At 38.4% G+C, this 23,884-nt stretch overlaps 1 protein-coding gene across 1 annotated transcript in view; it reads right to left on the bottom strand.

The window, feature by feature from the left end:
- Positions 1-23,884, bottom strand: part of EYA1 (EYA transcriptional coactivator and phosphatase 1) — a gene marked incomplete at its 3' end in the record, with an annotated part of 76,783 nt that overhangs the window by 17,226 nt on the left and 35,673 nt on the right. Inside the window, exons 10-12 of the mRNA XM_009587674.1 lie at positions 18,033-18,175; positions 16,808-16,891; positions 10,648-10,737 (exon numbers count right to left, since the gene is read on the bottom strand). Coding sequence (XP_009585969.1) covers positions 10,648-10,737; positions 16,808-16,891; positions 18,033-18,175 — 317 coding nt within the window. The remainder of the gene's footprint in view (positions 1-10,647; positions 10,738-16,807; positions 16,892-18,032; positions 18,176-23,884) is intronic.

Genomic DNA, 23,884 nt, shown 5'->3' with positions numbered 1-23,884 from the left:
CCAGACAACGGCACTGATAACATTGTAAATTCGTGATAAAATTAAACCTAGGCTGAAGACGTTGATAGAACTACCTACCATGCATACCGCTAAGATGCTTACGCTGTGGTTTCAAATCTTTATACTTATGTGAGGATTGGCTAACGTGCTCTCATCCTGCAAAATGGCACGTAAGGATGACACTTAGTTTCGCCTAGCTTTCCTAAAATAAAAGGTACATGATTTTCAGAGACTAATCCACTTAAACCACCAACCTGAATAACGCAAATCTGAGATTTGTGGTTTAAAATGGTACCCAAATCAACAAGGAAAGAATTTTTTTAAAGAAGGTGACTACTATATTCTCTTCAGTTTATCTTCTGGGTTTTGCATTGGAAGAGTCCAGTGAGGAAAAAACATGGTTTGCCTCAAAGTGGTGGAATCGGCACAAAATAACTGCATTACATGAACAGAAAGGGTGGGCTGGGAAAGATATTTGAGTGTAAATTAATGTTGATCTTAGCTGGAATAACTTGCACTCTTCAGCATCTACAGCTGCACCAGGGACGTGACTGGCTGTATGAGATTTTACACATCTGTCAGCTTAATCAGAGACCAAAACACAAAATCTACTGCTCAGGAATGTTAATTTGAATTTGTGAAATTTTTTAGATTTTTAGGTTATAAATTAATAATGGATTACTTTGCAAACTTATGAATGAGTCATAACTACAGTATTTACAACTGTAGTAGTAGATAAGCTTTTGTTCAGTGGTATCCATAATATTTAAAGAAAATGTAAAAAACACTTTGTTCACATCAGCTCCATGAAATATTAAAAGCCAAAGAGAAGCCTCTCTATGCAAGAATAAATGGAAAGCAATACATTAATTGATAGCAACATTAACTGCTTTTACCATTAGTATCAACTACTCATTCATTTGGCATCACTGTTCTATTATTTCAGACTTCTGGGATAATTTAAATAATAAAAAGAGCCTATTCAAATCTGAAATGACAATTCTGGCACTAAGAGGCCTTCAGGATGAATCATATCATTACCTAGTTTTGGATCTAACATGCTGAACCATCAAGCAGTGTATCGCATCTGTGCTTAAGGCACGATCTGCATTGGCAGAAGAGCTCTGTGGCACGTATCAGGGATTTTGCAACCCCTCAAAAGTAAAAATTCAGTAAGGGCAGGTGTTTATATGTGTCAGCAATATAACATAAGCCAGTGTTCTGAAATCTGCTAATGGATTGACAGCAGAAGCATGAAAATAGATTGCAAACTTCTCAGTCTGTTAAATTTCTTACAGTGAGTTTTGCATCTCTTAATTTCCATCAAGCCTTAGACAGGTTTTTAGAACAACTATATTGTTTCAGTATTGGTTATAAGAGAATTTTCAAAGCGCTGCCTCATGTCATTCATTATACAGCAATTTTTATGTTACCCTTCAGAGCCTGCCACTGCAGCAAAACACGAAGGTTTCTGTTGCAATTAAAGCTGCCATACCTGGGGTAGAGCTGTAATTCCAGTTACAGACCCTGCCTATATATTACTTTGATGCAGATATTACAATGACTTCCAGGTACCTTACCGCTGCCCTTCAATACACTATCTCCTGTACTGGCCGATCCTGAAATCTGATATTTCAGGCTCTGCAGAACCTAGCTGTAACGGGCAGGTACAATTGTTACCATGAAAAGTATGTCAGCATTTGGTATTTTATTTCCTGGAAAGGGGACAAGAACTTTAATTCTGTCACCGGCAGGAACACCTCTGAATGTGCAATTTGGGAGAGTATGTAGACATGTTATCAGATAGAAATTACTTTAGGGTACCATCTTGGAGATGGATTTAATACCTCTAAAAGTTAGCTTGCTGTCTATCACAAATCTTCTTTCACTAGCATGTACGCCACTGACAAATGGGATGCCATCCAGAGGGACCTTGACAGGCTTGAGGAATGGGCCAATGTGAACCTCATGAAGTTCAACAAAGCCAAGTGCAAGGTCCTGCACCTGGGTTAGGACAATCACCATTATCAGTACAGGCTGATACTGATTAGTACAGTGGTGAACTGATTTAGAGCAGCCCTGCAGAGAAGGACTTGGGGATACCAGTGGATAAAAAATTGGACATGAGCCAGCAATTTGCACTTGCAGCCCAGAAAGCCAGTCCTATCCTGGGCTGCATAAAAAGCATGGCCAGCAGGTTGAAGGAGGTGATTCGCCCCCTCGAGTCCGCTCTGGTGGAACCCCACCTGGAGTACTGCGTCCAGCTCTGGGGTCCCCAGCACAAGAAAGACATGGACCTGTTGGAGCGGGTCCAGAGGAGGGCCACAAAAATGGCCAGAGGGATGAAACGCCTCTCCTATGAAGAAACGCTGAAAGAGTTGGGGTTGTTCAGCCTGAAGAAGGCAAGTCCCTGGAGAAACCTTATTGTGGCTTTTCAATATATAAAGGGGGCTTATAAGAAAAATGGAGGGAGATTTTTTACCAAGGCCTGTAGCGATAGGACAAGGGATAAGGGGTAGCGGTTTTAAACTGAAAGAGGGTAGGTTTAGATTGGGCATAAGGAAGAAATTCTTTACGATGAGGGTGGCGAGACACCGGAACAGGTTGCCCAGAGAAGTTGTGCATGCCCCATCCCTGGAAGCGTTCAAAGTCAGGTTGGACGGGGCTTTGAGCAACCTGATCTAGTGAAAGATGTCCCTGTCCAAGGCAGTGTGGTTGGACTAGATGATCTTTAAAGGTCCCTTCCAACCCAAACCATTCTATGATTCCAGGAAATGCTCTTTACTATACTGGGCAATTTGCGTGTCAATGTATTTCTTCACAAATCATGCCTGCCTACTCTTTAGCTCATTTGTACTACAGCAAAATCTAGGCATCACAAAAAGAAGCCCTAGTACCAAACAGTAGACTACATGGAGTTCATACTGGTTACTAGCTCATAAATACAGACACCTGAAACACTGCAATGATTAGTGATGACCAATGGCCTTCTGCTCTAAGTGTTGTTTTCTTTTTTATTTTCTGTGCTTTTAAGAAACGGACTGTAATTGAAATGTATGAATAACTCAAACTAGAACAATTACAACTTACAAAATTCATCCAAAATAAAAAGAACAGTAGAAAACAAATTAGCAAATACAATGGAAAACTGGAAAGTTTTCTTGGATGACTATTTGCAATGTTTTTTTGTTCTTTTTTTTTTTAAAGTTGTTTGAAGACACTCATTTTCTAATTGTGTCAGCAGAGTAGAGCATTCATGTCAGGATGTTCCTGAGGATCAAGACATTAAAGCGACCAAGCTGAAGCATTGGTAGAAAGCCAGCTACAACTGTACACAATAACAACTACTACAATCACCAGTTTTAGCTGTGTCTTTTCCCTCTTGAGTACTTTATGACAGAATTATCATCCTTGTATCTGTAGATACCGTCCTTATCACCACCATCATCCTCATCTGTAGATGAGGAGACTAAGGCACACTGACCAGGAATTATAAAGTAGTGGCTACCTTGTGTCACTTCCTTCTACACAAATATATATGTAAATGGACCTCATGTCACTTCATTCTACACAAATATATATGTAAAATACGTTCACCAGACAACTGATTAGTACATAATGCCAGCAAAGCCCTACCCTGTAAATGTTCTGAGCTTGGAGCATGGCTTGAGACACAAAATGATCTTGATATGATTTTTTCTATGCAGAGAAGTTGAGCAAGCTTTTCTCTCCGGTGATAGTGTTTTCATAATCCTCCTTCTCCACTTCCTTGGTCTGCCTGGCTATGCCTCTGCAGCTCCCCCAGCTGCCATCACTGACTGGACCTACATACAACTTAGTGAAGTTTAAATCTAGGCAACATCATACCCGTCACACCTGCCCAAAGCTGGCTTTACGACATTTCCACAAGGTGTGAGAGAATAAGTGATGGACTTCCACACTGCTAACAGTGGCCAACCTGCTCTCTCAGCTTGCTCTGGAGCTTGCTCAAAGCCTGCACTTATGGGCTGGCTTGCATCCAAGCAGTTCACTTGTTCGATTACTTGACTCTAGGACCAGATGTGCTAAAATGCTTTCAGAAAGAGGAGCATTTTATCCTACAGTGGTCATGGTTCTTTGAGATGCGCAGTAACCTGCACACAATAAGTCTGCTGAATGTTATTATTCAATAATGTGTATTATCATAATGCCCACGATCCCAAATCATGCTTCAGAGTGCTACCGTGCTAAAAGTTACCAGCCTAAGTCTGTGGCATATTAAAATATCAAGGTCTGAGGGGAAATAGTTTCCCTTTCTCCTTCAGATTAAAGAAACAGAACATATGGCTGTATTGCTTCAAAGGCATTCCTACAGGGCACTGCGTGGTACGCTGGGGACAGCTGTGTGCACGGTCACTGAAGGACCTGGGAGGAAAGTCACTTAGTCTCCTGCGGTGTTACCGAGACCTACAAAGGAGAAAATTCTCAGGCTGATGAAAAGAAGAATATATGTCCCTGTCATGAAGAAAAGGTCTCCTTGAGGCCTAGAAGTGATTTATATGGTGCATTTGCTTCCAGCAGCAGGGAGGCAGCCTAGTTTCACCTGTAAGAATTGAAGGCAAAGGCCAAAGAGGGACTAATGCTGGAGAAGTTTTGCTCTGTGATCAGGCTTCACAGTTGCTGTGCTGGGGTTTTGTTGTTCCCTTTCTTAGGCCTGAGCTCTCACTACCATCTCCCAGGAGCAACTCTTCTTGGAGCAATCCCTTTAGTGCCCGGTGTTAGTACAGAAGGTATCACCATCTGCTTTAGGGCCATGAAAGTCTGCGTTCCAACGTGGGCCTTAGAGGTCCGTTACATTTGTTTAGGAAATAGAAGGGCTCTGCATACTGCTGGGTATCCCAGTCACATTTCAAGTAGAAAAGCTGCCCTCCACACAGCCTTGCGCTTGCAAGGGAGAGGTAGTGTTGATAAATACTGATAGTCCGATGACTGGGAGCTACAACCAAGGAGAGCAGGCATATCCACACAGTAAATTATGCAGGAAACAATCCACAAAGGGCAGTTTTCATAAAAAATACCTGGCAGTTAATTTCTCCCTATCAACTTCTAGATCTGAGTAAATCCAAGCTAGCAGTTACAGACTAGTAGGAGTCCTGGAAGGATTTATTGCCATGTGGGTGGGGGGAGGAGGTTTACAGGGCAAACACAGACCGTAAGAGTGCAAAGATGTAAATGCGGTTTATTCCTTGCTTTAAACTGTGAAAAGATGCATCTATGTAAGTCAGTATCTCGATTTTTCATGAGAGCCGGGTACCTTCCCATATGTGTAAAGAGTAGGATTTGTAAAATGTTTCTGTATTAATCTAACATTATTTAACGGAGTGAAGAGGCAGGAGAGTTAGAGCAATGCAGATGGCTGCTCTTGTGCTGCTCCTCGGCGTGGGAGGACCGGCCAACCCTGCCGGCAGCAGGCAGGCAGGACAGAGGAGCAAAGGTGCTGCCCGGTAGCTGGCGGTGGGAAGCGACCACCGCGGCCCCCGCCTGCCCGGGCTGCCGCTCCAGCCAGCCGTGGTTACAGACAGAGCTACATCTTACGGAAATCACATGCAACACTAAAGCTGGCAGCTTTTCAGAGGGGTCCGTGCATAGTAATATGCTAATGTGATGCCTTAAAGGTTCACTAATCTGAAGTAATACCATACTTGTAATCATAAAGGAATTATGCAGCTCTTTTTGACACACAGAAGAGACTATGCTCTGAATTTTCATCAGGAACACATTGATATACATCCAGGTGGATTTTAAGTAAGAATCTGAGGAGAAATTAATCAAGGTCAGCATTCCTAATTGTTAGAACTAACTATTTTTCTTTTTTTTCCCCAAAGAACCAAAGTTACTGCTTTATGCACCTGATAGCATTTATTGTTAGGAGAAATACATCAACTAACATAGCTGAAAAACTCATACCACACTGCTGTTCATTATAAATGACTCCCATACACATATCATCACTTTGCATATAGAGACTCCACAAACAAAAGTGAATTGTGAAGCCATGAGTGTGCATTATATATTCTTCACTGATGGAAGAAAAATTAATACTAATCATCATTACTGTGCCCTTATGCATTATTGCATTTCTCAGAGGTGTCAAAATTATTTTTTTTTATATTCATAATATATATAACCTTATTTTGAACCCCCCCACAAAAGCCCACACCAAAAACCTGAAATGAACAAGCAAAAATAAAAAGTCTAAAAGAAAAAAAAAAGAAATAAAACTACAAATTAATTTGATTTTAATTACTTCAATAGAATTCAACACAGACCAAAAAAAAAAAAAGTGTATCTTATTCTTTAAAAAGTGTTAGGTAAGATTAAAAAAAAAAAAAAGGCTTCATAAGTGACATTTGCACCTTCAGTAAATATATCTAAAGGAACTGCTCTAATGAGATGGCACCATTTTAGAATAGTTTGCAAAGCACTGAACTAACTTTATAAAATAGGATGTTCATAATCATTCACTACCAGCAATTATTCCTTTAACATACCTAGTTATAATATGCACCTGATATGCCAAAGAAATGAATAAATTAATCTTTTAAGAGGGTCAGTAAATATGTTACATACATATGTTACATAAATATGTAAATATATGCAATCTTTAAAGATGCAGATAGGTAGATGTCACGTTTCAGTCCTATCATCAAGTTGCTGATTTCCCTAAAACACTGGAGCATACATCTTAAAATACCTAATATGTGTAATTGCTCCCTACACCATTAAAATATTATACCTTATTATCCCTATCACAACACAATCAGCATGTAAAATCGCACATTCTCTTCTGATGAGATAACTCTGGTTCTCTCGAGAGCACTACATCAATGTAGTTATTCCCTCCTGCATGCAATTAAAATTCTACTATAGAACAGAGTATGAGATATTTAAATGAAAATTTTCAATACTGAAAACCTAAACTTCCTATTTTGAAGCCCAAATGCAGATTTTGGAATCTAAATTTTGAGAATACTGCACTATTTTCTACTGTTTGGCCTAGTATACTTCTATAATTTCATTATGAAATTACTATTAATGCAAGAAAACATTGTTTATGATGGTACTTAGATCAAATTATACATTAGTAAACATTAATATTTTCCTTTCAGGATCTTAAAAAGCTTGTCATACCCCTTTAACATGCTGTTTAAGAAATTTTCCTTCAAGATCTGAAATTATTTGCTATTATATCAATTCGGAATTAATTACTCCAAATAAATCTGTGCAAAATGAAGGAAATAAGCCATCTCTCTTACTTTTTCCCAAAGCAATAAACTAAGAACTAGTACATGAGGGTGCAGTAACTAACTGTAAATCTAAGTGCAGCTCACCCATTCATAAATCGAATACTGACTTCAGAGCTAGATGGTGAGATCTGACTGAATTTTTTCATTGAGTTTGAAAAATGCCAATTACAAATACCATTATTATTAGTAGTAGTACATAAAGAGCAACATATAGGAATTCATTTACCTGGCTGTATCCCCTACTAAATTAGGATGGGTAAACTAGTTTGCAACTGATACGCATTGGTATTGATTCAGTTTATACAGACTAAAAAATGACTGCTAAAGTTTAGAATTTAACCTAATAACATTAAAAAAATCTCTAGGTTGAGCTTTGAAAAAGCCTGTTTGGTCATACACAAATCAAGCAGTGCTTCGGGGATCACTGCTGCAATTCGGCCCTTTGCATTCAAAATGTTAAATCAGTCTTCAGCGGTTTATAAGAAGACAAAATACTTTCCCCCCAACTTGGATGACAAGAGAGTTGTTCTGATTAGAGCTTTCTGGAACGCATCGGATGAAAAGAAGATTTTTATTAAAAAACATTAACTTGTGGTATCTGGAAAAATGTGCATCATAGGCCAAAATTATGACAGATGATTGCCTGCCCGTAAACCCAGCCTCTCTATATGCCAGGAAGGGTTCCCTCTGAGCCTGGGTGAGCTGGAGAGCATCAGCTTTCAGGTTCCCGCTTTGAATTATGCCTAGACCCAAAGACATGTCTACACTGCGGGTTAAACATGTTCCAAATCCAGCTTTGCCTGTCTTCATACTGTTTCTGGGCAAGGATGCCCAAGCTCTGCGGCTTGCTGGCAATGTTGCCTACAAAATTCTCGATTCCTAACAGCCCAGATGCTTATGCACATGAATTGGAAAGCTTAGGCCTGAGCAGGGTCACCACTAGATCTTCCAGACTCAGTCCTTCATCAGCAAGAACAGATGCTTTGAGCCTGAGGCACAGCCAAGCCAAATTGCCTGCAGTTTTCATGGAAGCCTGTCAAGCTGTAGGGCAGCCTGAACTTCCACACCACCAAGTGAGGACTTTGAGTTTCTGAGATGGATGAGAGGAATCTGCCCCAAGGTCGCAGGCCTTGGGAACCAGGCAGGCCCTGCAAATAATGGTGACTCTCACAAGAACGACAAACTGCGGCTCCAGGAGTTCCTTCAAAAACACCATGTGTCTGCGACATGGCTCAAAAAACCTGAAATTTCTGGTGAACTAAAAGCCTCAGTCCGTGGCCAGGTCTAGTCCTTACGTGCTGCGTCCCACAAAGTAGAGGATTTCTTACACCCCCTTCCTGTGTACTTCTCTGAAGACTTCTCTATGGCAATCCACAAGCACAAACCCACTCCCCTGCACCGCTGAACAAGCTCTCCTCTCCCTTGGACAGACCATGATCTTTCAGATCGGAGCTCATGTTCCTCAGAAATAAGGTCTTAGAGCTCATGTACAAGGACATGAACACAACTGCTCACTCCTAAGTGCCTCTGTGCATGAAGAAGACAGACTAGGGTATAGACACAGACTATTACACTTGAGTTTAGAGACGCAAGATAAACTGGCTTGTTATGGGGGAAATGCAAGGAACCGAGCTCATCCAGGGAGCTCCTCTGCTTCCGTGAACCACCTGGATCAGTATTTTTTTCATACACAGCTTCAAAGTTCTTCAGCGAATAAACTGCTATGCTGTACTGTAAGGCTGTAACACGCCCATTAGCAGAAGATAATCTAGTATCCCTAAGATGCAGTTGATTAACTTCCATTAAAGTCATTGACGCTGACAATCATGTATGAAGAAGTAGCTACAAGTCTACTAAGTATCTGGCTATGCACAGCAAATGAAAACACACTGAACTTTATTGAATGTGCTGGTAACATACAGTAGTACTTTCTCCTTCTGCTCCAGATAAAATGAAATATAACCAGAAATCAGAAACAGATTTGGAAAATAACTAGCATTGTTACACTTTTCTACAAATCTGAAAAATCAGTCCTATACATGCAACTCACTAATGGTGTTTCTTATATCCAAAACAATCATATCTTTACATAGAGATACCTTAATGAAAGAAAACACTACTTCAGAATTTAAAGAAATCATCTATTTTATTGTAAGTATAAAAAATAAATACTCCACTAAGGAATGGAAGAAAAAATAAGGCACATTTAAATAATTTCATTACATTCTAAGATGCCAAATCATCTGTGAGTGGTTTCTTTTTAGATGAAAAGAAATCAAAATATAGGACAGATGTTGGACAAACCACATTTGAGGTCTATCACACACTGGCATTTTTCAAATGATTTTGGCTCATCTATTAAATAAGGTGTATTTTGCTTGATTTTGAAAAGGGAAACATCAGGAAATATTTAAAGGCCAATTGCTGCCAATTAACTTTGATCAGCAAAAGTTGCATTTGAATCTTTTAGATTCTTTTGCCTGTCTGGAATAACACACTATTCTAAAATCTAGCAAAACAACAACTTGATGATTAATGTGTGTTGGCAGCCCCACCACAAGCTTGCTTAACAGTTGGATTTTAAATAAACAGCTGTCTTCATTATGATGGGAAAGAAATCTGACTGTTTTCATGTTTTCATGTTATTAAAACATGATCAGAAATTGCTTTTTTCCCTTTTAAGATGAAACAGCCAGGCATTATGGTGACAGTCTCTTTCAGCAGTTCAAATAGTTTTAGAACGATCTCAAAAGCGTCGCCAAACCATAGCCTACGTAGGCTGAAAAAGCCCTTGGCATGCCAACACCAGCTCCTCACTGCACGCCACAAGGGAGAGGCAGAGAAACCCTAGCGTGTAACAAATCGTACCTGCCGCCAGGGAAGGCGGAGGACCCCCGGTAACAGGCCACTGAGATGGACAGCGTATACAACATTAATGATTTCCCTTGGGTTTAAGGTAATGCTTGCCCACAGTGGAATGTAAGTCAGAAATCTGTACCCAGCCATTAACTGTTTATAGAAGCTGAAGTTTAATATTTAATGGTCTGTGCAGACTATTGAATTCTAATGTTTATAGATGCTTTTGGTGTATCCACTTCTAAAACTTGTCTACTGTGGTCATAAATACTAAGACCTGTAAGGACAAATCCTACCATTTAAACTATTGTAACCTTCGAATGCCAGTGCAGACATTTAGTGTAGATATTATTATATATCCAAATGACTGAATTATACAGATATTTTCTAAATGTTTCCATATTAAAACTGTGAAACCAAAAATAATTGTCAAACCATTTGATAACACGTAAAAAGAGACAAATATTAAATCACCTCTATGTGTTTTCAAAGAATGAACACTTACTTCTAAATCGTTAAAGAATAGATGCGTGTCCGCCAAATTGAAAATCATCTCTTCCATTCGCAGGCCAAGAGACACAGAGGTGGGTGGATCCTTAAAGAAGAAATTAAGCGAGTACACCATCAATACCATGCCTAACATACATACCAGAATACAAACTGGAGGAATTGCTTTTCAAGAGAGATTATTTGATGTATTAAATGCAACATCCACTTGTTCAGTTTAACTTCAGCAACTCTCTAATCCTGTACTATAACACTTACCAGTAACACTGAAAAATATGACTTTAACTCGACTGATACCGTGATTCTGCAGCGGGACCTCTGTGGTTGCCTCGTGCATCCCTGGCATGGGCTCTCTGCCCTCTGTGCAGAAAACGCAAATCCATTTCACCTAAAACTTCTCCAGATTTTACAACTGTTTACAAGTTTTATGATCAACCGGCGGCGCGATAATGCTATTGTTACTCAAAATAAACTCTCACTGGTCACAAGTGAAAGGATTTGGTCCTGGGAATATCTAGTGACTTTAAAGCAAATCACCGTTAATGTTTTATTTGCAAATTGCAATTATATTTAAAACCATTCCTTGATTCTCCACAAAACCATGCTTTAATTATGCTTTCAGTTTGGCCCACCCATGCAGAGTGAACAAATCTATTGTTTGTTATTAATACGTAACACACTTTAACTTCTCTACAGAAATTACCATAACAACTTATTCCTTACTGAGCTAATAAACTCAAAAAGTATGTTCAGCATTGTGGTTACCAAATGCATTACAGATGTTTGTCTTGTTTTGATTTTTTTGTGTTTTATATATTTTCAATCTGAAAAATCGAAAAGAAAGCCTAATATATACATTTGATATAGAGTTGCTCATTTATAATGCCAAGTATATTCAAGTGCACAGAAGCATGAGTTTGAAAGAACTTGTTATATTATCTCATGACACCCTCTATTAACAATGTTAGTTTGTTAGGAATTATATTTTAAAGAGAACTGCAGAAGTGACAACCCATATTTTACTTAAAATAAGTTAATATTCTAAACCTGATGACAACTCAAAGTTAAAAACCAAGAGATGCAGTCCCTAGTTTCTTTTTCCACCTCTCAATCAAATTAATAGGTGTTTCAACATGATCTCTGAACTTTCAAACATTTTTCTATAACTACTGGTTAAAAGGCAAAATGTGTCAGTAGCAAAGAGTTGGAAAAGAATGGTGATTTGGCAGCTTGTTTGCCTTCTGGAAATGCCAAAACCTAAGTAAAACTGACCAGAAAAAGAACTTTGCAAAGAAGCATTTATTCTTGAACTCACATCTATTCTTGAACTCACATGCGTTAAGAGTAAATAAGTTTTCTAGCATCAAAAAAATAGCCCTTATAAATGAGAAAGAAAAATTGCATCATGCTATTTTGATGAACTTTGCCCTTAAAAATAAGCCTTCTATTTAAACTGGCACTGCCAAAAAAACCCCATTTGGCTTCTTAATTCAAATGGAAAGACTTTAAAATATGAGCAACAGTATTCTGTCTCTCTGTTTTAATATTGCTCTATTTGTAGACCTATGTCTTCCTTTATTTTACTTTTGTAGGTATGTGAGGTGGAAGGCAGGTGATATTTTCTCTCTAGCTAGGCCTGAAGCTACTTTTCCCTCTGACATTCCTGATTATCTTTGTGCTCAGTTACCACCCCACCATCCTTCATAGCTCATGAGACTTTTTTTTTTAAACCAGACAAGGATTTCTGTAGTCCCTGAGCACTGACAGAAGTCACCCCACAGAACTCTCTGCTCCAGTTATTAAAAGGAGTTAGATGGACTAAGGTCTAAGAAGCAAATGAAGATCACTAGCTACATCTTTATCAACTGCCAACTTAACAGTGTAGAACTAATCCCATTCTGAGCTTCCATCCATAAATAGGAGCATCATTTTGAAAAGCAGAATAATCAGCAGACAGAACATAATGTTGGTTATGAAACCATATGGTTAATTTCAAACAAATGGCTGTGAATATGTATTTTAAGTTCAATGTACGCATGACTTAAACTAAACATTTTCATTAAACTTTTTATCACACTTCTGAGTCTGAAAAAGTGGCTTTTTGTAAATCTTTCTGTGAACCATTTCATTCCAAGGTATTTTTAAATGGCAGACAAAACAAAATGGGGATTTCTCTAAAGTAATATTAAAATAATGCCACTTATTAGATTAATTTAATTAGGAGAAAAACAAATAAGAAAATCATTGGCACCTACTGAAAATGTCAGATTAAATACCATAAAAGCTAAGAGAAGAAACGAAACGGGTTGCTTTTCAACGAAACCTTAATTCCTTGATTAAACACAATCTTTTTCTATAGAAAGTTCCACTTAGCATAAAAACTGTGTTAAGCTGCAGCTCTGGATACTCACATATTTAACAGAAGCAAAAGCGTTATCTGCATTAGGGTTTTTAATATCTGTGTAGTCACAATTTTGCAACTACTCTAGTAAAAAGCACAAGAGCCTTGGTTTAAGGCACTGCAGTAGATTAAACTCTGAAGTCAGACATTACAGTGGGGGCTGAAAACTTTAAAAAAAGACAAGGCTAGAATAAGGTTTTTAAAAAAATAATCCCATACCAAAGCTTCTTTTGCAATTTTAAGCCACTAATTGCTAACTAATTATTGTGAGGTGTCACACAATGAGGAGGAAAGCTAACAATCTGTTCTTGTTGATTGGGATTTGCAGGTTCAGGTGGAGTGTCTTTTCAGGTATGGTCAAAATCAGGTACAAATCTCTGAGGGAGGTACAGTTTAGCTAAAGAAATGAAATACCAATGTCAAACTGCTTAAGCAGGCCTCTTGTTTTGAATACTGGTATTGGAGCCAAAACATTGTCTGTATGTCATTTCTAAATTCTACCCACTTGATTTCTTTGTTTTGTAGAGAAACAAGAAGCTGAAAAACAGGAAAGTTCACTTTGGGTACAAGGCTTATTTTCCACTTAAGCCTACAGGTCACAAATGAAGGGTTAAGTGAAACCAGGCTTTGTTTTTCTCAATCTCTAAAATATATTAAACCACATTAAAATAGCTTATAATTTAAAGGAAAATTCCTTTAAAGCCTCTGAATATAAATGCTTTCACGGAGAATGGAAATGTACGTAAAGACCACAGTATTCTAGTGCCAATACTGAGATGTATTTCCACCTGCTCCAAGATACTAAAGAAGGGCTCCAACTTTTTCCAAATTCCAAAACTTAATCAGTTGACATCTGGCTCAAAACATAAGTTTTGAAGTGTTAGAAGCCCTAGTGTCAGTTAAAGTAACTGATAACTTGATATTTGATCAATAGATCTCTCTCTGTACATGTTAAAAAAAAAAATCCAAAAGCAAATAGAAATGTTTTGTTTTGTTTTGTTTCTTTTTCTTCTCTTCCGGAAGTACAAATCATATTCCTATACTAGTTTCATACATCTTCATGAAATTCACAAAATTCAAATCACCCTCAAATAAAAATATAGCAGTTCATACCACGACCGCGCAAACTGAAAAACAAGGGTGTTATTTTGTTCCAACAAAGCTGAAGGACAAAAGCAGGGAGAAAGCAGACCACAATAGCAGCAAAAGGAGAGCAGGTGATAAAAACAGATGAGAAAGTAAGAATATACAGAAAAGGGTGGCACAAGTAAGAAGTTATGAGGAACGAGGTAGAGAATAAGGAAAAGAAAATCAATCCCTTCAGCAGCAGGGCTGCTCATCATTCATAGTCATTCACCATGAAACTCACTCAGGCATTATGAAAAGAGCTGAATGCCAAGTTGCCAAATCCCCTGCTATTTCATTAGGATATTTTTGTTTGTTTGAAGATCCAGCTTTTGTATTTTAATGATTATGTGAGCAGCTTAGATTTAATTTTATAAAAGGGCATTTTTAGCCCTCACCACAGTGCAGAAACATATGAGAAAGAGATGTTAGATCGCTCAAAAAGCAGAATACAGGTAAAAATAACAAAAATTCCCCTCAACAATTTTTTTTTTTTTCCATGTTGACTTATGATCTGGATTTCTGATTTTAAAGGCCAGAAATCATTAGGAAACACTCTTCAAAAAAATGTGTGCCTCCCATTGCTGCAAATAAACCCTACAATTCTCATATGACAGATACATGTTTTAGCATGTTTGCTTTGAACATTTGACACTATCTTCCTCTAATGTCTATGGAAATTGCTAGCTGTTGTCTGAAGCTGTCAACAAGCCAAGAGAAATTGTGATATGAACGAAACTTTAAGAAAACAAAGAAAGAATGGCACACTTTCATGACTGCGTCTGAGAGCCAAGGACATGCACATTGCTACCCCTCACCGAAAAGGGGTATTTATCCACAGCATAAGCGCTAATGCCGTCATCCCTCTTAACATCAACGGTCGGTTGTCGTTTAGCAATGCAGAAGTATTCTGCCACATGCCATGCAACCAGAGCCAGCTGGACAAAAGCAACATCTCAAGTAAACAGTGCCAACGGCGATGGAGCTGCAATCAGGAGTCACCCACCTCCTTGCAGCATATGTATTTATATCTCTTCGCAGCTGAACACTAGCCACTTTCCTCAATCTCAAGCATCCAGCAAGAAAGGTGTTTATGTTCAGGCCCCAATTAATGAAACCACTATAGGGAACTAGTAACAAACGGAAAAAATATGCTTGCACAAGTACTTCTACAGTAATGACTAATTAGGCTTTTCCAGCCCTGCTCTGCTGCCCAAAAGCAAGTGCTAACATTCTGTTGGCACTGAGTTTTTTTGTGAGCACTGGGATTTGTTCTCCTCATTCTGAACTGAACTAAACTGTCACAGATTCGGTGATTTTGGGGTGCCATGCAAAAGCTGGTTTTGGAGGGAGTTTGTCCTATCTTCACAGAAGGCTGAAAAATGGAAAACAGCTTTTTGTAAATGTTTAATACTCTATAATGCTACTGTCTATATGTATCCATACAATAATTGTCGAAACATTTCAAGTTCTAGTGCCTTTTTACCACCTAAATAGAAACTATTAACACATAGGAAACCAAGGCTGCTGAATTAACTTGCTTTTCTGACACATAATGAAAAAAAACTTAATTATATTCCTCAAACACGTAAGCTGCTATTACAGCAAACACTTCTGAAAATACATCGCACCTGAACAACAAGAAAGGTTGCAAAGAAGTACTGCTTTAGATTTTTATAATGCAAAAAGCTATTAGGAGGAATTCAGAACCTGACCCAGGCATGGACTGAATCAGTAGTAGCTTCGCCCTTCACTCAACTGGGTGTAGAGTAAAACCTTTTAGTGATAAATACAAGCTTTACAACAGGACAGAGTGATTACATGAAGCCAGACAAAACTATCTGGTTGTTCTTTATATGAAGAATTTTTAAGGTTACCAAAAAATCACATTCTAGTTATATCTCACATGAGGTGAACATGAAATGGCACAACAGATTTTAGCACAAGCTGAGACATCAGCTTTTAAATACAATCCTGAAAAAACAAAGTTTTCTCACAATGGCATTCCATTCATAAACTGTTCTTATTCACCTAAGACCACGTTTCGCTTCTGAGAATTACTAAGGAAACCCACAGTCTGTAGACATATTCATCAGTTCAGTTATGATTTATAGACTGTGCATAATAGAAAGATTTGGCTAATAAGCTGACTTTCAAAAACATCAGTCAATATGTAGGTTAAAAAAAGCTAAAAAATTTTAGACTAATCTGTCTGTGTCCAGAAGTATTCTTTCTCTTGCCTTCTCAATACAGAGCACAGTCCACTGCTGATCGCTCAGAACTAAAATGTTATTTGAACATTCGCTCCTGGAAGTTCTTCACTCTCTGAGGGGATCTAAACTTTTGCAGATTTTGATGATATCAACAGGTTTCAGACACTCTGTACCTACAAACCAAACCTCACGAGGTCAAAGTATTACTCCCAACGCTACTTAATTATTTACTGAATATAAGAGCTGAGTCAGTGCAAAGAATGGACACGTGAAACAGCTTTACTCCTTGATTTTTTATGTCTTGAAACACCAGTACCATTTTGCCTTTGGAAAATCAACCAATGTTCTGGTCTTCCTTGTGTATCAACCATAAAACAGCAAATGTCACTGAAAATTTCCATCAGTTTCTTGACACTTACCCTTCCATATCTGTTGGCATAGGACCCTGTAAGCAAGGAATGGAAAATGATGATTGTCTCATCCAAATCCCAAATGAATACTCTCTGTAAAAAGAGAATCAAATCAATGTGTTCCTCTGTGAAGCTGATACTTGAAATGGAAAGTTAAAATTTGAATCAGTAAGTGCACAAATGAGAAAATTGTATTGAAATGGTTATATATTAAAACCATAGTTTCCTTGCCATTTGTTTTCAGAACTAACAAGTTTTTTCCAGAATAGGGTAATACAATCTGTTAGCTTTTTACTACAATTGCTATTATATCAAATTATTCTATTAGAATAAAACTATAGTTATTGTCAAATACACACAGAAAATGAGATGTACGATGTATTATTTTAAAGCCAGATGTGAGATATAAACTGAAATAAATGAAGAGAAGCCTTTGAAAATTAAATCTTCTGGGTTTGAATTCTATATTTCTGCAAGTCTTACAAAACAAAGTTCATATAACTGCTCTTGAAAATGACTTCTAAAAACAAAATAAAGCAAATTGCTCCTAAGCACTTAAATTCCCTTAATCTATGTTCATTTTTAATGGATTTTAGGCACCTGAAGAATGAAAATTATGAACTTAGATGTTGCATGTGTAAGAATTTATGGCATCAGTAAATAATTCTTTCACTTACAGCCAATGGAAAATATGTGTTTTAAATTTGTCCTCCGACCACACACAAAATGATATTTTAATGAAAAATAAAGTGTTCAAATACAAGTATTTTAAATCCTGGTGAGATTGTATTTCCCATGATGACAAATGGGCTAAGCTTTTGGAAAGGAAAAGTAATGCAGTGTGGACACTCATAGCTGTGGTGTGTCACTGGAGATGTGTTCTCAACACAAAGCATGGGCCACTGAGCACATAGCATGAGAGAACAAAAACCACTATTGTGCTAGAAATGTCTCCTGTCCAAACGCAAACTTTTCTTTGACTTGGGAAAAGCTTGCTTTTTTTTTTTTTTAATCAAAAGGAGAAAGAAACCCCCAGTATTTTTCAGAGAAAGTAGGTGCTCTTCATGAAGAAGTTTCTTTAGAAGATAAATTCTATCTTCTACAAAAATACTGTTAGAAAAAAAAAGAAAGAGCGCACCAATGCCACTTTATTTTTTATGTGTAATACTTCTCTCTGCAAAATAATGATAAAAATAGAGTCTGTAACAGGTCAAAGACATCTAATATAATGTACCTCTAGATCAGAGTCAGGTGGTGGTGAAGGATTATTGTTTCTTCTGCCACGTCCACGTGATTTCCCATCTGAACTACGACGCAATCTATCTGAATCTGAATCTTTAATGGGTGTGGATGGACTGTGGATTGTACTGTATTCTGCTGCAGTAAAGAAATGACATTTTTACCTCTCAGTTTAAACTTCAAAAGTTCAACTTACTTGCTTTTTACATGTGACACTAAAACCAGGATGGTCACTACAGAGTCCTAATTAAAATAATTAAATCTACAGTAATAAGTGGCAATACTGATACATAAATTAATTAAATTGAGTTCAAGTTATATGTAAAAAGAGATAAATTATTTCAGTAAACAAATAAAAAAGGAGTAAGTAAAAAAAAAATCTTCATTCCTTCAAATCATAGAGAAGATCATACCACTTCACAGGCAAGATTAAACTCTAAATGAACAATTGTAAGGGATACCAGCTTTTTTTTAAAAGAACATTGATTTAATTCTAAGTTTTCAACATGCTTTAAGATAACCATTATGGTGACTGGTAAGAAAAAAACATCCAGGTGTGGGAAAAAATAACATATAGAAATTGAAAACTTTTCCAAATTGCTTGGTTGCAGACATTGTACTTTTAGATTGCTACATTTGAGCCAGATGAACAGAATTCTTTCTAAATATGGCATAAAATAGAGTCCTTATTTTCCCAGGGTAAGTTCAATTGATAAGTTTGTCCTGGTTTTGGCTGGGATAGAGTTAAGTTTCTTCCTAGTGCTGTGTTTTGGATTTAGTATGAGAAGAATGATGATAACACACTGATGTTTTTAGTTGTTGCTAAATACCCTATGGTCAAGGACTTTTCAGCTTCCCATGCTCTACCAAGTGCACAAGAGGCGGGGAGGCAGCATAGCCGGGACAGCTGGCCCAGCTGGCCAACGAGGTATTCCATACCATGTGACGTCATGCTCAGTATACAAATGGTAGGCGTGTTCCAGGAAGTAGCAATCGCTGTTTTTTGGCCATTGCTCAGCAGGTGGTGAGCAATTGCATTGTGCATCACTCATTTTGTATATTCTATTTCCCCCCCCGCCCCTTCCTTTTCTGTTCTATTAAACTGTCTTTATCTCAACCCACAAGTTTTTCTCACTCTTACCCTTCCGATTATCTCCCCGTCCCACTGCGGGGGGGGGGGAGGGGGAGGGAAGGGGGAGTGAGCGAGCGGCTGTGTGGTGGTGTTTGGCTGCCTGCCGGGTTAAACCACGACAAAGTTTTAAATATGCATCAACTATGAAGATGAAATTTATAGTATTCTTCAGAGGCCTGCTCAACACTGAACTTTTCCAGTGAGTACCTTCAAGACAGGATACAATTCTTTATAAACAGTATTGTACGCTCATTATTATGCTTCAGCAAAATTTATTTACAAAAATATTTACTGTTGTTGAACAGGTAGAAAAGAATGATGATTTACATATGTAAGAACAACAAAGATTTCCTGAAAACATGCTAGGTGGAAGATGTTTTGCTATTCTTAACATCATTAGACTCAGTAACAGTGAAATGCTTGAATGTTAACAAAGCAGACACCCAGCATAAATTATCCTTCCTAACTCGTTTAACTAGAAGTACCATACCCCTCAGAAATGCAACAACACATTTTTAAATTCTTTTCAAGACTTCCTTTCACAAGTCTTAAGTTCACAAAGAAAAGACTTTTATTTTGACAGTTATCATTAATTTTTTTTCCTAAAAACCCCTATTTTTGTGAAGGCAACTGGAATTTTCAGCATGTGATATATTTATCAGTTTCACTTCTCAGTTAACATTAACTACTCTTTAGAGTTCAGTAGATGTGGATATTTGTATCAATATTAATTTACTTTTTAATCAGCCTAGACCATGGCATTCCAGTTTGAACAGACAGGTATACTTCTCACACAAGTGATTCTTTTGCCTAGAAAAACATCCCGTTGAGGTCAAAGGTTAGATTAAGGAGGAGACTCTGGATGTCTGTGTAACACCACATATTCACAATTACTCAAAATAATAACAGTTGCTTGTGCTGAATGAAAGGAAAAGGTCTTGAAGTTCTCATGTTCAGCCTTCAAATCTACACTTAATGGAAATTAGTATATATTATATATTTCACATTATACTTTCACCTAAATATCTCAGGCTACATTAAACAAAGCAGAATAACAATTTAAGATGTAACTCAAGGTAAAACAAAGAATCTTCAAAAAATACCTAATAGAGTAATTAAGTAGTACCTAAAAGTGGTACATACATACACATACACATACCTGTGTATGTGCCAAACAACAAAAATCATCCAGCCATGACAGCCTACATAACTAAAGACAGAGGTTTAAATGTTGAAGATCATGTACATTCCAATAATATACATTTTTGCCTATGACAATGTACACTTCAGAATATTTATTTAAACTAATACTTTGAATGCTGATTGCTCTTTCACCTACTGTACTAAAACATAAATAAGAAATCATAACTCAACTAGCACAAATTTTCCCAACCTTTTAAACTTAAATGAGTTTATCTGCTATACATTATTTTTATTATTCAAATCCTTAATAAAAAAGAAAAAGAAAAGAAAGAAAACAATGCATAAAAGCTTTGAAATAAATTATAACCCAGTATAATAATCAGACTGGAATTTCTTCAGCAGAAGAAATTAGTATGTTGGCCAATGATGTTCTAAATATGTGCTCTAAAATTCAGATGTAAGGAAAAATTGCATTTCCTATTGACTAACTGAAATTAGGGTTGCTCTTGGTCTCTGACAGTATTTTTACGAGTTTGGCTTTAGATCCCAGTTTTTTAAATTCTTCTCACAGATGTGATATGCCTAAAAATGTTAAGTATTAAACTTGGGGTAGTAATAATAATACTAAATAAAATAGGGAACAGATGGAAAAAGTATAAACAAAACTTCATGACAAATAAAACCAAGTAAACCTAAAAGACTGAGCACACAGAGCAGAGCGTGGTGAGGGCGGGAAGAAAGTCTGTTTGCAGGAGTCATCCAGCTTTCCATTTCTGCAAACACCTTCGTTTAAGTATGTTGCATTCAAAATTTCAAACACAGGGCTGCAAATTTGGGTGGAGGCTCATTTCCATCTCCCCTTCTCAGGTACAAGTCATCTGTCTGAATGGGCCAGACCCTCACCTGACAGAAAGACTCCCAACCCTACCTCGGGACCCCAAGGCTGGCCGGGCACACCTTAGCCCACCCTACCTCAGGACCCCAAAGTTGGCTGGGCACACCACAGCCCACCCTTCTGGGGCCCGCTACACCTGCATCATTCCCAGAGAGATTCGTCTGTCTTGCTCTTACGGATCTCTCCAGGTAATCTACTCTGCTGCTTTACCAGCCACACCATTAGAAACAAAACATACAAATTCAGCATTCATTACAGCAATTTAAGTTCCATCCTTGAAAGTGGGGAAAAAATTCTTCCCTTCATGGTATTTGCATGCATTTGAAGACTGCTCTTAGATTCCCTTTGTTGTTAGGTTAACCCTTCCCTGACAATCCTCTTTTCTAGGCTTTGATTATTGCTCTCTATTTTCTCTCCAAACTGGACATAGTAATCCAAAGCAAAGCTGAGCAAAGCTTTACTTCCCATGTCCCGCAGGCCACCCTCCCCTGGACACCACTTGGCACGGTACAATTTGCATTTTCTGCAATATTTTCAATAAATATTAGTTTCAGGAATCCTAGCTCATCTTCCGAGGAAGAAGTGGCACCTAACTGGTTGTTTCTCAAAGGCCTTGCACATGAACTGAATACGCAACATTGCTAATACCTGGAGCTTCTGAGCCTACTCAGAGACCAGTCTGTTACGAACAGTGTGACAGATGGCCGTAACCAATGGAGGTAACGCGACATAGTCTGTACGAAACTTATCCCATGTATGTAAAGGGAAACCATAGCATGTACTCTTTGGATTCAGGCTGCTCGACAGGGCAGCCTGCATGTGCATGGCTGGGTTACCAGCTCACTGTCCAATGGTCACTCTCAGGTCCTCATAAGGAAACCCAGTTAAAGAATCCAGTATCCAGCTGAGCCCTGAGCCTTGACAAGCCCAAGCCCTGACAAATTCTGGAGCAAGAAAAACAACAGCGGCTGAGGGTACTCGGTGTGCCACTAATATTTGGAGTACTGAGAGCGGTCCACAGAGAAAGGTAGAGCCTGGAAGGAGCTGCCAACATTCCCCATCCCACATTTGTGCAGTTCATCATTCCTGCCTAAATGTATACCTCACACCTGCTCCTATTCAGATCACATCTCCATTTTTTGAGTTCTCATCCTGTCTCTAAAGAACTCACAGCCCCTCTCAGCATGGTGTCATCTACATATTTAATAGGCAAACACATTCTGTTCCGTCATCTAAATGATTAATGAAAATGCTGGGCCCAAGGCAGACACTGAGGAATGCTGCTGTAGCCATCCTTCTATTTTAACAGCGAGCTCTCACTGACTTCTCTCTGTACATGGTTTCCTAAACAGCTTCATATCCTTCTGCTGTAGTTTCTATAAACTGCTTTAGCCTAGTTTGCTTATAAGATTGTTAAGTGAAAAGATTTAACTGTCAGGGCAGCAAAAGCCTTGCTGAAGTCATGCTATATAGCCACAAAACACATTATTGTTATACCCATTATTCTACATTCGTTGATAAGAGGAGGTTAATTTGTTCAACCTCAGCTAACTTCATAGTAACACACATTCTTTAATATTAGCCAATGGAAATTACTATGTTTCTAAAGCATACAATTTAATTTTATCCTGTTCCTGAGCATCACAAACACAGGGAAATGCAGGAGAAAACCCAGCCCTCCACAAAATCATGAGCTGAAAAGGGGATGAGGATCAGCTCTCCACTGCCTGTCCCAATACTAAAGCAAGATCACCAAAGGAAGCTGGCAGCAGCCAGGTTAAACACAAGAAGAAGGAGTTCAGAGAAAAGAATCATGGAATCATAGAATAGTTTGAGTTGGAAAGGACCTTTAAAGGTCATCTAGTCCAACCCCCCTGCTGTGGGCAGGGACATCTTCAACTAGATCAGGTTGCTCAGAGCCCCATCCAACCTGACCTTGAATGTTTCCAGGGATGGGACATCTACCACCTCTCTGGGCAACCTGTTCCAGTGTTTCACCACCCTCATTGTAAAAAATTTCTTCCTTATATCTAGTCTGAGAAAACAAAAAGCTAGGAGATTTGTAGTACCTTTTCTCAAAAAATGCCAGGCTCCCAAAAGGTTGCAAGGGTTCAAGAGGAGCCCAGAGACATCCTTGGAAGAGAGGATTTCAGGGGTGCTATGGCCATGTCCGCGCTAGCAGGTTGGGTCTGTGGGACCAAACAAGTGGTGGCAATGACCCCAGGCTTCACTGCCTGTTTCTGGGAGGTCATTTCATTGTAGGTCCAGCCTGATCTGGTGTCCTGAGCATCCTCAATAGGGGTTGGAGGAATTAGGAGCTGTCCTGGAGGACACCTTCCAGGTTAGTTTTGTCTGGAAGGACTCCAGCTGGGTACTCTAGGACCACTCTGCTAAGCCAAAGCTCTTAGCTTCAAAACAGACTCCTGCTACAAATTAAAATGCTAATGTAGGCACACCCTAAACATACAAACAACAGCAGCTTTGGAAATCCCCTGAGATGAAAATATCTGGAAGCTGGAAAAGCGCTTAGGGCGAGTCTTATACAAGCTTAGCCTGTCCTCGCTGCTCCTGGGGTGTCTGCTGATGGCCACTGCGGCAGGCAGGGTACTGGGCCAGTTGATCCGTCAGTCTGGACCACTAAAGCCATTTCTGTGTGTTGCCTACACCTTCACAAAAT

Source organism: Fulmarus glacialis, unplaced genomic scaffold (assembly GCF_000690835.1).
Source record: "Fulmarus glacialis isolate BGI_N327 unplaced genomic scaffold, ASM69083v1 scaffold38831, whole genome shotgun sequence".
In the NCBI taxonomy this organism is placed as follows: domain Eukaryota; kingdom Metazoa; phylum Chordata; class Aves; order Procellariiformes; family Procellariidae; genus Fulmarus; species Fulmarus glacialis.
Note: the sequence above shows the minus strand (reverse complement) of the source record. Positions and strands in the feature narration are given on the sequence as shown.